The sequence below is a fragment of the Macaca fascicularis genome, chromosome X (genome assembly GCF_037993035.2).
Source record: "Macaca fascicularis isolate 582-1 chromosome X, T2T-MFA8v1.1".
Taxonomy (NCBI): Eukaryota; Metazoa; Chordata; class Mammalia; order Primates; family Cercopithecidae; genus Macaca; species Macaca fascicularis.
In genome coordinates, this window is record NC_088395.1 from 159,592,693 (window position 1) to 159,605,521 (window position 12,829).

The 12,829-nt window shown below is 60.8% G+C and overlaps 1 protein-coding gene across 8 annotated transcripts in view; it reads left to right on the top strand.

Moving 5' to 3' along the window:
- ATP2B3 (ATPase plasma membrane Ca2+ transporting 3) overlaps nt 1-12,829 on the top strand; it is a 66,058-nt gene that overhangs the window by 19,944 nt on the left and 33,285 nt on the right. For 4 of the 8 annotated variants that reach the window (XM_045383725.3, XM_045383721.2, XM_045383723.2 and 1 more), the window contains exons 3-11: nt 3,728-3,925; nt 4,038-4,295; nt 4,683-4,808; nt 5,410-5,535; nt 8,545-8,586; nt 10,265-10,429; nt 11,049-11,263; nt 11,894-12,136; nt 12,485-12,726. In XM_045383725.3, coding sequence (XP_045239660.1) covers nt 3,728-3,925; nt 4,038-4,295; nt 4,683-4,808; nt 5,410-5,535; nt 8,545-8,586; nt 10,265-10,429; nt 11,049-11,263; nt 11,894-12,136; nt 12,485-12,726 — 1,615 coding nt within the window. The remainder of the gene's footprint in view (nt 1-3,727; nt 3,926-4,037; nt 4,296-4,682; nt 4,809-5,409; nt 5,536-8,544; nt 8,587-10,264; nt 10,430-11,048; nt 11,264-11,893; nt 12,137-12,484; nt 12,727-12,829) is intronic. The other 4 variants (XM_045383726.3, XM_074029601.1, XM_045383724.2 and 1 more) reach the window with 1 other exon arrangement.

Genomic DNA, 12,829 nt, shown 5'->3' on the forward strand with positions numbered 1-12,829 from the left:
CCTGCCTCACCGCCGCACACACCCTCGCAGTGCAGCTGCTGCTGGGGCCGATGTCTTTGGCTCCACTCCCGAGCATCTCTTGCCTTCCCTCCTCTTTGCCCAGCCCCCGAGGAGGCTGGGTGGAGGGCCATTTATCCACAAGGGCTCTGGCCTCTCCCAGATCAAAGGAAGCAGATGGGCCTCAGCTGTCTGCTCTTCCCCCTGTCTGCCAGGCCTTGTTAAATATTTAAAATGTCAAGGCTCCTGGGAACCTGCCCGATTCTGCCATGGAGCTCAGGAGTTCTTGCGTGCCTGTGGAGGCAGGGCACGGAGAAGGGCAGGCACACAGGTGGGTGGCTTGGCCTCTGACGGGCTTCCAAGCACCTGGGTCCCCAAGGCCACAGTGCAGGGAGCCGGCCAGGCCTGGATCTGCTGCCCACAGAACGAGCAGCAGAGGACCAGCCCCTCCCCTCTTCAACCCTCAAGGTCCTCGGGCTTGAGCTGTCAGTGCCAGGAGCGGGTGACTCTCTCCCCGCATCCCCTAGCCCAGCCGTGCACCCAGACCTGGTGCTCAGACCCGCCCGCCCCTCAGTCCTCCTCAGACACAAGGGCCTGAGCCACGGGGGCAGCTGGCTTCATTGTGCCCCAAGCCCCATGCCAATCCCCTGACAAGGTGGGCAGACTTGGGGCTGCCCAGGAGGCAGGCACTCCCCCGTGGGGCAGGTGTTTTATGGCGCATGGTGCCTTGCGGGAAGGGAATTTTATCTTCTGGTGGCACACTCGTCAATCCACTGCCCTCCCTGCCTTGGGAGCACTCCAAGAGGATTCCAGAACCCATCCTGGAAACCACGCTGCTGTTGTCAGGAAACCTGGGTCTCAGGCTGAACTCAGAGTTGGGTTCGCCCGGGAACCTGGCCCCACCCGGTCCCCCTCTGGGCTCCACAGGCAGTACTGGAAAGGAGGGGCGGATTAGCTGGGAGCCGACACGATATGCTCCTAATCCAATTCCGATGGCATCTGGCCTCTGCTCCAGTCAGGCAGCCCATCTGTGTCCATGCCAACTGGCCAGCCCTGCCCCCATGCCCTGGACCTGGACTGCCCTCGGGCCTGCTGGGGAAGCATGTGTTCCTCTTCCCTGTCAATGGGTGCTGTGGTGGGGCAGCCATCAGGACCCCGAGCCCACAGGAAGGCTAAGGCCACAGGGCCAGGCCAAGGGCAGCTGCCTGTGTAGGCCAAGGAGAAACGAGCAAGGCTGCAGCTGCAAGGGCAGATCAAGGCCAAGGGAGAGGCTGATTAGGGTGAGGGAGTTCCTGGGGAATGGGCCAGGGGTCCCGTCTGCTCTCAGGGACAAATTGGGCATGTGAGGTGAGGCAGGCAGGAGGTAGACTTGCATGGAGGCTCCAGGCTAAGGGCAGTGGAGACCCCAGGTGTTTGGGGAGCCTCCTCTGTCCCTCTCCCACCCCAGAAGCCCCGCAATTAGTATGTGCTTGCTCTCAAGTCACTTGGGGGGTCTTGTACTCCCTAGTACTGTCTCCACCTGGCTTAGCTCCTGTAATTCCAGGAGATAGTCCCAGTCCGGAGCGAGATGCACACCCCTCAGTTGGGTCCCTGGTCCCCAGCCCCCTCCCCACCACCCAGGAAATGAGGTCGTGAGTTACCCCCAGGCTCCCGATTGGGGCAGGCTCAGGCCTCAGCAAGAGGCCTTTGGCTCCTGAAGAAACCTGATCCACGGGGAGAGAGGCAGGGACAGCTGCGGCTCTTCTGGGTGGGGAGGATGCCATGTGGCCATCACCCAGCTGGGGCGAATGAGCTGTGGCTTTGCAGGCGACAGCTTCTGTTCCACTGCGGCCAGGGCTACCCCTACCCCTATCCCTCCTCAGAAGCCTCAAGGTTAGCATGTGCCTGTTCTCCAGTCATCTGGGGAGTCTTGTGTGCCTTCCCAGACCCACTGTGAGTGCCCCATGGGCTGGGGCTGGGCTCTCTGGTCATCCGGTCCCTGCAGCAGATGGCAGGCGTAAGCCCAGCTGCCCAGGGCTGGGAGCTGCAAGCTGCTTTCTGTCCACTAGGTGTCAGTGTGGGTCTGGTCATGGCCGCCACAGCACTGGGCGCTGGGTGAGCCCCCGGGAGGGCTCCTCCGCATCAGCGGGGGCTGAGAATCCTGGGGCCAAGGGTGAGGCCAGAGGATGGTGTCATGCCACATGCCTACCCTGGTAGAAAGTGGTTGAGTGGGTGTCCAGGCCTGGATGCCAGTCACACATGTAAGTTTCCAGTACCTTCAGGCCAAGGAAGACTGAGAAGTGAGCATCCTCAAGGATGACAAGTGACAGAATTAGATAGGGACAAGTGGCTCTGATTGTGAAGGCAAAGTCCATTTGGGGCTTCTGAGTGGCTCTGGGTGTCATTCAAGTCGCCATGTAGACGAGCTGTGAGCCCTGGCTGAGGGCTCAAAGTTGGCGCTGGAGCTACATTAGAACCAAGGTGGCTGGGTCCTGAGGGCCCTGTGCTCGCCGGGTCCTGTCGGGCAGCGTAGGTTCTGTCCTGACCTGGGCCACAGGCCAGAGCTCTGACTCATGGTTACAGGGCCCTCTCCACCTCCAGCCTCAGTCGCCTTGTCTGCGCCCTGCAGAGAGCAGCTGATGAGCAGCCCAGGGTGGACAGTGTCTCCCTGACCCCTGCGAGGCCATGCAGCCCAGAAAAGGCTTGAAGACTTCCCAGTCTCCTCCCTCAGCACCGTGACTCCGGTTTGGCTTCTCCCTGCCTGTTCCCCACCGGGAACCCACTCCCATGCCTCTCTTTCCTCACGCGACACCATTCTTCCTCTTTGGGTCTCTGGACCCAAGAACTTGCATCTCCCACTAACTCTCATGCTCCCTCCCCACTGCTTCTTCCCTGAGAAACTTCTGGAAAGTAGGCCTGCATTCCCTGTCGCCAGCAGTCGCAGGCACCCTGGAGACTCCCGATCCCTTGTCACTGGCCATGCTCATGCCCCAGTCCCTCGGGCCCTGCCCACCCTCTTTGCAGGCTGTTCCTATCCTCACATGTTGGGGTGTGTGACACTGCCAGTCTTTGGGACCAGCTGGCCCTATCTTACAGAGCTGGGGAGCGGGGTGTTGGTGACAAGCCTGCTCAGGGAATTCATAGGCTAGGAGCAAGAGAGGTGTTTCCTGACAGGCACAGAGCCTTGGCCTAGTCTTTGGCATCTGGTGCCATCCCTGCCTCCCCTGATTGGTGGCCCTCCCCATGTCTCCACTAAAGTGCCCTGGACACTTGCTCTCCTCCCCAGGGGACGGTTGGCTGTTCTCTTCTGTCCTGTCTCCTAGCAACCCTTGGCTGTACCTGGCAATACCCTACTGGGTCCCCTCTGTGCCCCCTTGTTGGGTCCTGTCCCCTGCCTTCCGTGCCCCCTCAGCGGTAGTATGGAGGTGGCCAGGATAGCACAGGGACCTGGGACCTGCTGGAGTCCGGGAGCCTCCTGGCCTGTTTTGCCATCTGTGTGTCAGGAGGAGGATGGCTAGGGACTCCCCGTGACAGCAGCCAGAGGGCCGCGTGCTCACTCCCACGTGCACACCCCCAGCGGTCTGCAGAAAGGCTCCTGTCTAGAGGGAGAGCCAGGCGCTGGCCAGACGGCCCCAGAGGGCTGCTGCCACCCAAGGAGCAGTCAAGCAGGGCCATGTAGGAGGCCTGGGACACACAAGGCCAGCCCGTCCCATCCCATCCTCTCCTTCTGTGCTTCCCGGGCACCACGCAGGCCTGGCGGACAACACCAATGACCTGGAGAAGCGCAGGCAGATCTACGGGCAGAACTTCATCCCCCCCAAACAACCCAAGACCTTCCTGCAGCTGGTGTGGGAGGCCCTGCAGGACGTGACCCTCATCATCCTGGAGGTGGCTGCCATCGTCTCTCTGGGCCTCTCGTTCTATGCGCCGCCAGGAGAGGAGAGTGAAGGTAAAGCCCGGGGGCCTGGGCTGGAAGGAGGGGGAGGAATGGGGCTTGAGATGAGAGAGGGTCACAGGATGGTGATGTCTCCTCCACTGCTTCCCTTTTGTCCTTGGCACAGCCTGCGGGAATGTGTCAGGAGGCACAGAAGATGAGGGTGAGGCCGAGGCTGGCTGGATAGAGGGGGCTGCCATCCTGCTGTCTGTCATCTGTGTGGTGCTGGTCACAGCCTTCAATGACTGGAGCAAGGAGAAGCAGTTTCGAGGCCTGCAGAGCCGAATTGAGCAGGAGCAGAAGTTCACGGTCATCCGGAACGGGCAGCTCCTCCAGGTCCCCGTGGCTGCGCTGGTGGTGGGGGACATTGCCCAGGTCAAGTACGGTGAGTGCCCTGGTCTTCACCTACCCTGTCAAGGAAGCTCGGCTCCTGCTTCTGGGGAGGGTGGGCCAGAGGAGACCCCCAGCACAGGTTCTCCCCGGCGGCATGGGTGCCGTCACCTGCAGGAGGCCGGAGGTGGGGGAGGTGGGGGGAGCACCGGGCAGGGCAGAGTGGGAGAGTTTCAGACACAGCAGGCCCCCCAGGAATCAGCTGTCCCCACAGCCTCTGTGGAGGGCTTCCCCCCTACAAAGGATGCAAATGTCCTCGTTCCCCAGAAGGAGGAGGGCTCCCAAGTCCCTTTCCCAGGCGGCCCACGGCACTACGGGACCTCCCCTGGGGCAGCTGGGAGGAGGTGGTGGGGAGAAAGGCCTCTGCTTCCCGGTGTTCTAGGCGACTTGCTGCCAGCCGACGGCGTGCTCATCCAGGCCAATGACCTCAAGATCGACGAGAGCTCCCTGACGGGCGAGTCTGACCATGTGCGCAAGTCAGCTGACAAAGATCCCATGCTGCTCTCAGGTGAGGGCCACCCTCCTGGCCAGCCTGGCACCAAGGGGCGTCAGCAGCCATGTAGCCCAGCAGGCAGCCTGGACAGGATAATGTCCACCAGGGCCTTCCAGCATAACCATCAGGTTGGGACTCTGAGGACTCCGTCCACCATGAGGCCTGATCGTGGCAGCTCCAGCCACAGGGCGAGGCAGTTGGCCCTCCAGGCCCAGGAGAGTGCTTTGTGTCCTGAATGGGAAGCCCCAAGCAGAGAGGCTTCCGGGGGTCAGCACAGCACTGTGCTTCTCCCAAATCCAGCCCCTCGACAATATCCAGTGGGGCTAGTGTTCCCTTTCTGGAAGGTTTCAACGTAGCCCAGTGTTTATCCCAGTTGGAAACGTAGTGTGAAACGGGACAGGAAGGCTGGAGGCCCTAAGTGGGCCCTGTGGGCCTCGGGGTCCCCTCCAAGCCAGGGAGGAGGCTTCAGCCTAGTTTTAAGGTGGACACAGCCTCTAGCGGCCTGGACGCCGCGTCCCTGCTTCTGGGAGACCCTGGGAGACAAGTTGTGGGCACTGAATATGTCTCCCACTGGGTGGTGCAAATTCCTGTCTCAGTCTCTGTGTTGCTGTTCCAGGCACTCATGTCATGGAAGGTTCTGGAAGAATGGTGGTGACCGCCGTTGGTGTGAACTCACAGACAGGCATCATCTTCACGCTGCTTGGAGCTGGTGGAGAGGAGGAAGAGAAGAAAGATAAGAAAGGTAGCGCAGCAGTGCCGCCAGTCCCTGGCGCTGGTGGGAGCTCCTTCCATGCAGCCCATTCTCTCTTTGCGGGCTGGTGCCACTGGGGGCTCAGGGAGAGCCAGCCCAAGTGGGTGGGAGGCCGGGCCCTCTCTTTTGATTCTCCTTGGAGACTTCTCTTCTGAGGATTTTCCCCCTAAGGGCCGGCAGGCCAAGAGCCCCTCCAGTGCTGTGGACAGGGAGCTTCCCTGAGACCACCATCCCCAAAGGCTTCGGGATCCCATACTTACCTAGGCAGGAATGGGGTCAGAGGGACAGGGGCCACGAGGCAGCCAGGGAAGTGGGGGTCAGAGGTCAGAGGAGGCTGGGACAGGTGAGGGCAGGGCAGCCCACCTGTGGGTGGTGGCCCTGCCCTGGAGCTTACAAAGCTAGGCAAGCCTGAGCCAGGAGGGCCCATTCCTTGCCGTGTGGCTGGAGCTGTCACCATCAGGCCCTGCAGTGGGTAGAGTCCTCAGACCCTCTAACCTGAGGACTATTCAGAGAGGCCCTGATGGACAAGATCAAATTGCTGTCACAGCTCCTTCTGACTGGGCGGCCTTGGTCTGGCCTGGGTTTGCCTTCTGGCCACTCCTGCAGCGAAACCACAGTAGGGAGCTGCACCCACATGGGAAAGCTCTGTTTCCTGCCAGGGACCTCCAGCCAGGGCCCTGGGGCCAGTGCGCGGGGCGTGGGGACGTGGGGCAGGCAGTCAGGGCCCGGGGGAAAAGTCAGCCCTGACCCCAGGAGGCAGCAAGGGAGTACCTGGATGACCCTCTGTGGCCTGGAAGCTTCCACGAGCCCTGCCTTCTGGCAGCCTGGGCCTGTGTCTCCCTGTACCGGCTCTTCTTTGTGGCACCAAGTCCTGTAGGGCTCAGTGCAGTGTCACCCCAGTGAGTGCCCTGGGGGTGCACAGGCAAATGGGCGGCCCTGAGCCTCATCTGGGCTGGGCTGGAGTCCCTAGGCCTCTGTCCTGGGAAGCCCAGCTGCCCCTGCCTGGGCTGCCTCCTCATGCCTTGCACACATTGCCCTCTCCCATCGTCCACAGGAACCCACGCTCCTCTGGAGTCTCCAGCCACCCTTCCCAGGCTGCTCACCTTCTCTGTACCTTAAATGAGAGTGTCCTCCCTAACTGTTCCAGGCCTCTCCATTTTTTTTTTTTGAAATTGACAAGACTACTTAGCCCCTCCCAGGCCCCACCTGCCCCTCCTCTCCAGCACCCTCAGGCTGTGTTACTTAGCAGTCAGAGCTAGAGGGCTTCCTGGAGGAAGGGAAACCTGAGGGGTCCCTGGAGGGAGAGCAGCAGCTGACCAGTTGGGGAAAGGGTAGCAGCAAGACCAGGGGGTTCCCTGCTCACCCTCCCCGTCTCTCCCGCCCCATCCCCATTGTTTGGTGCAGCCTGCCCAGTACATGCCTAGGATACTTGCCTTCTACCTGCACCCAACCCCCTATTTCTTGTCTCTTGACCTTGACTCCTAAGCACCTTTCTCCAAGTGTGCTTCCCCTCCTCACCTTCCCCCCACTCCTGCCTCTTCTGGCAGGGCCCAGCCCTCCTCTTTCAGCAATACTCATCCCAAGCCTCCCCCTGCCTCCCTCCTCCAGAGGCCTCCCAGGGCTTGTGTGCAGGCTGGGTCTGGAGTCCATGCTTCCTTCAGGCCGCCACGGCCCCAAGGCTCTGCTGTGTCCCCTGCTGTGCTGTGCGGTCATCACACTGCCATCTGGTGTCCATGGGGGTCTCCCCTCCCTGCAAGAAGGCCCTCTATGCCCACAGGAACCCTGGGCAAAGAAGGCCTGATCAATGCCCCACCCCTGGCTGAGGGAGAAGCGGTGCTCTCCCTGCTGCCTGGGGACCCCAGATCCCAACCCCAACTGCCTGGGAGCCACCTGGCACCATCTGTGTCCCTGGATGTCCAGTGACATGAGCCTTTGGATGGGTGACTGGCCACAAGCCCCTCCTGCCCTAGTTGGTTGGATTCCAGAGCTAGGGCTGGTGCAGATGGGGCCCCCCAGGAAGTTCCTCTAACTGCAGCTCTCAGAAGGGGTGGCTGTGCCACCACCTGAGCCCCTGGATAGGGCCACTTGGGGCCAGCCTGGCCTTCCAGGGCTGCTGGGTGCTAGTGCTCAGGCTGGCACTCCTGTGCAGTAGCCCTGGGTTGACCAATGAATGACCTAAAAGCACCCGGCAGAGTCCTAGAGTCTCATTCCTTTGTCCCTTTAAAACACACACTGGGGCCAGGTGCAGTGGCTCATGCCTATAATCCCAACACTTTGAGAGGTCAAGGCGGGTGAATCACTTGAGGTCAGGAGTTCGAGACCAGCCTGGCCAACATGGCGAAACCCCATCTCTATTAAAAATACAAAAATTAGCTGGACGTGGTGGTGTATGCTTGTAGTCCCAGCTACTTGGGAGGCTGAGGCAGGAGGATCACTTAAACCTGGGAGGTGGAGGTTGCAGTGCTCACACACACACACACACACACACACTGAGCTAACTGCTAGACGTGACTGCAGGGAAAACCGATCCCTAGGCAAGGGGAGCTGGGTGCTGTCTGCCTGGCTTCCAGGGGTTAGGGGCCATCTAAATGAACCCCTTGAGCTGGTTTGCAAGGAGCAGACATCCTGACCTGGGGAGGTTCCAGCTTCCAGGAACCTCCCACTGCCAGCTATGTGTGACCCAGGGCCTTTCCAAGGCTGGCTTTAGGGGTTCACTGTAGGGCTGAGCTTAAAGCCCAAGGGGGAGCCCTGGGCAGAGGTCTGGCTCAGGAATGCCAGTGTTCATGGTGACCGTGTGCTGGGAAGTGGTGACGGGGTGAGCCTGGAGAGGACGGGGCATGAAGAAAGTGCTGCGGTGGGCAGTGCTTAGGGTCACCAGCAATCAGGCCCCTCCTCCCCACCCCCTCTGCCACGCGGCCCCCAGGCTGTGCTGTGCATGTGCATGTATGTGCCACACGGTGTCCTCAAGCCTTCGTGTCTGTCATCCCTCTTCCATTGTAGGCAAGCAGCAGGATGGGGCCATGGAGAGTAGCCAGACCAAAGGTAACGGGCGCCGCTGCTTGGGTACCACTAGCTTGGAGCCCTGGGGGTGGGGCTGGTGGAGGGCACAGTGTGGGGGGAGGGTCACCTGCCTCAATGGCAAGAGCAGCACTTGGAGACCAGGTGAGTGGGCTGCACAGTCCCGTCCCAGTGCAGAGGGAGGAGAGAGCACACCCCTGGGGCTGCACAGGGCATCCTGGCCACAGACACTGCTGGCAGCTCAGCCCAGCCACCTAGAGGAGACCTTAGCCCAGCATGAGTGGGCACCCCGAGTCCACTCTGGCCAGATGAGAAAACTGAGGCCCAGAAGGGCTGACTCGCCTGAAGTTCTGGGTCCCAGTCAGTGTTTCCCAGGCCAGCTTCCTTTCAGCCAAGCCTGTGGACCTGGGAGACAGAGTGGTCCTCTGAGGGCCAGAGGCCCGGCTCTCCTCTCAGCCCCAGACGCCTGGCAGGTGCCGACACCCTAGGGCCAGCGTGTGCCTGGCTGTGAGACGCAGGAAGCAAGAGACAGGGTGGGGGGAGGGGGGAGGAGGCTGGCCGTGGCCCATGGAGGAGAGGAGATATGGGCCAATGCAGCAGCCAGCTCTAGGTGCTGGGAGGCCATGGGGGACAAGGCAGGTCCTGACCCTCAGGAAGGTCACGGGCAGAGATGACCCAGGCAACGCCCAGTATGGAGCTGGGTTTGGGAGGGCACTGAGGGACAGCCCAATGGCTGGAGCCCTGGGTTGAGGAGGTGGCAGCAGGTGGGGCACAAAGCTAGAGGGGACCAGCTGCGTGGGGCAATTGTGTCCTGACGCTACTCGGAAGAGGAGCCATGGCAAATGGCCTCGGGCTGGCAGGTGAGGAGGAGCAGGAGGAGGCAGAGGTGATGGCGGTAGTGCCAAGAGCCCCAGTGGATCGGGGACCAGAGTAGTGAGGGAGAAAGACGAGTCTGCTCTCCCCAGGTCGCTGCGTCGGTCCCTGGGCACAAGAGGGAGGTGGGGTGGCCAGGATTACTCTGGGCTGTGGAGTGGGTGCGACCAGAGCTTGGCAGGGAGGGAGATGAGGAAGTCACAGAAGCAGAGGAGTGGGTAGAGGAGGGAGCCAGAGTGGGGGGCACACCCCCACCATGTCGAGGGCAGCAAGGATGAGGAGCACAGGGCCCACCAGAGAAGAAGGGAGAGGAGCCGTCTGCTCCAGGGGAGAGACAGGGAGGGTGCTGGAGGGACAGATGGAGCCTGAACAGACGCAGGGCTGGCTGGTGGGAGGAGAGTGCATGGGGCTCCTGGGCCTCCCTAAGGGAGGTAGGAGGGGGCTCGGACAGCAGTAGGCAGATGAGTCAGCTCAGGGTTCTGGAACATTCCTTGGGCCACAGGCCTCTGCTCTCAGGTATTATTTGGGGCATTCCAGGACTGGTCATCCTGTCTGTGTGCCCAAATTCCTTGTGCTGTGTCTGTCCTCCCTTCTCCCGAGAGAACCATCTCTGTCCCACCTAGAACAGTGCTGGAGCCACCCTACCCACCCCAAGAGGGCTTGAGCTTAGGAGGCGAGAGATGGGAAGTTGATAGACTTGAAATAGGAGAGCTCCACTGAATCCCATCTCCTCTCTATGGTGTGGCATGTCTTACCCCACAAAAGCCCCTTGTAACCCCTTCTCCCCAGCCAGGCACTGACCTTGGCCATGGGGTTCCTCTGTGTGCAGCTAAGAAGCAGGATGGCGCAGTGGCCATGGAGATGCAGCCCCTGAAGAGCGCGGAGGGTGGGGAGATGGAGGAGCGGGAGAAGAAGAAAGCCAACGCACCCAAGAAGGAGAAGTCTGTCCTTCAGGGAAAGCTCACAAAGCTAGCGGTGCAGATCGGGAAAGCAGGTAGGGACAGCAGGAGGTGGCGGGCCCAGGCCATCGACTGGGCGTGGAGGACACTGGGCTCCTGGAGATGAGCCCAGGCTGTGCAGAGCAAGTGGGAAGGAATGTGGCAGGTGAAGTGTGGGCCAGGCAGCCAGGGGCACAGGCCAGGGCCGGCAGTGGCCATCGGGGTCTGGTGCAGCCCTTCCCTAGCGAGCATAAATCCCAAACCCTCAACGAACACCCCAGGTCACACACTGAGCCACTGCCCATGAGGTGCCCCTACCCAAGGCTCATAAAGCAGCTGGGGGCATGCAGGGCTGGTACCCCAACTTCTCGGGGGCAGTGCAGGATAGACTCTTGCTAGCCCTCCCCAGCGGTGCCTCTCGTGCCATCAGGCCACAAAGTCCACTCCCCAACCCCAGCAGGACTCCAGAAGAGGCCACGCAGAACCCCCTTGCAAACAGGCACCAGCTCACCTGCTGAGCCAAGCCCGCGCTGTTTATCCTGAAACGCAATGCAAATCTACAAGGCCTTCACAAATGCCTCCAAGACCATGCCCATACCTCTTCTTCTCTCTTCCTGTCCCCCTCCTTCCCTCACCCGTGGCAACCCCTTTCCTCTCCTCCCTCCTCTGTGGCAGGGCTGGTGATGTCCGCCATCACCGTCATCATCCTGGTCCTCTACTTTGTGATCGAGACGTTTGTTTTGGAAGGCCGGACATGGCTGGCAGAGTGCACACCGGTCTATGTGCAATACTTCGTGAAGTTCTTCATCATTGGTGTCACTGTGCTGGTCGTGGCTGTCCCAGAGGGCCTGCCACTTGCAGTCACCATCTCCTTAGCTTACTCTGTCAAGGTAATCATAAAACTTACAGTTGATACTGTTTACAGACTAGGAAACTGGGGTAAGAAGTCATTGGGCGCCTTGGCAGCAGTATAAACTGGAGGACATTTAGGATGGCTCAAGGGAGGAGAGGAGGTGCCGAGCAGGGACACAGGGGGCAGCTTTGCTGATCTGTCAGCTCAAGTCCCTGGGCATGAGATGCGCCAGAAAGCAGGCAGGCAGTGGAATACCCAGGGGTCAGCATCTGCACAATGTGGGCAGTAGGACGGAGGGGCCGGGAGGCAGTGGGGAGGCAGGGAATCAGCAGAGGGCCTGGGACACTGGGAGGCAGTGGGAGGAGTGGAGGGAGCCAGGAGTGGGGTGGTGGGGTGGGAGAGCTGCAGGTCTGGTGGGTGGGTAACTGAGAGGGGGCTCGGGCAGGGAAGGTCCCAGGTGCTCATCCCACCCCCACCGTTGCATGAGGTTTCTGATGCCTTATAGCCTTGCTATTGGCTCAGGGCTGACCGAGGTCCCCAGTGTTCTTAGTGCCACACGTGGAGCTAACTGAGCAGAACAGAGTCGTGCGGTGTTTGTGTTGACATCTCTCACTCCCCCACCCCAACAAGCACCTGGGCCAAATGCTCATACCCTTGCCCTTTGCAGAAAATGATGAAAGACAACAACCTGGTGCGCCACCTGGATGCCTGCGAGACCATGGGCAATGCCACAGCCATCTGCTCTGACAAGACGGGCACACTTACCACCAACCGTATGACCGTGGTCCAGTCCTACCTAGGGGACACCCACTACAAAGAGATTCCGGCCCCCAGCGCCCTGACCCCTAAGATCCTCGACCTCCTGGTCCATGCCATCTCCATCAACAGTGCCTATACCACCAAAATACTAGTGAGCTGGGGCAGAAGCGGGCGGGCAGGGCTGGGGGTGGGAGCAGCGGAGGGACCTGGCCAGGGTGCCAGGTGAGCTGTTGCAAGGTGCTCATTAGGCCCCCCCTTGAGAACTTTGGCCCAGAGCCACAGTGGTCTCTGGGGTGCTGCTTACCCTCCTGCCCATCCCTGGCCTCACAGGTGGCTCTGGCTGGGAAACTGCCTGTAGCTAAGGCAGACCTTCCTCTGCTCCCCGCCTCCCACACCGTAACAATATGGTGACCACAAGGGGACAGAGCTGGGGCTCCAGGGGCAGCATGGAGGGTGGTCACAGGCCCCCAGTGCCATGCTAGCCCTCCTCATCTTGCAGCCTCCTGAGAAGGAAGGCGCCCTCCCACGCCAGGTGGGCAATAAGACGGAGTGCGCCCTGCTGGGCTTCGTCTTGGACCTGAAGCGAGACTTCCAGCCCGTGCGCGAGCAGATCCCGGAAGACAAGCTTTACAAAGTATACACCTTCAACTCGGTCCGCAAGTCCATGAGCACAGTCATCCGCATGCCCGACGGTGGCTTCCGCCTCTTCAGCAAGGGGGCCTCAGAGATCCTGCTGAAAAAGTGAGTGAGCAGCAGGGAGGTGCCGGGGTATGTGCAGAGTTTCTGATGCTATTGTTGTGGTAAAAGAGGCCAAACATAAAATTCACCATTTCAACCACTTTAC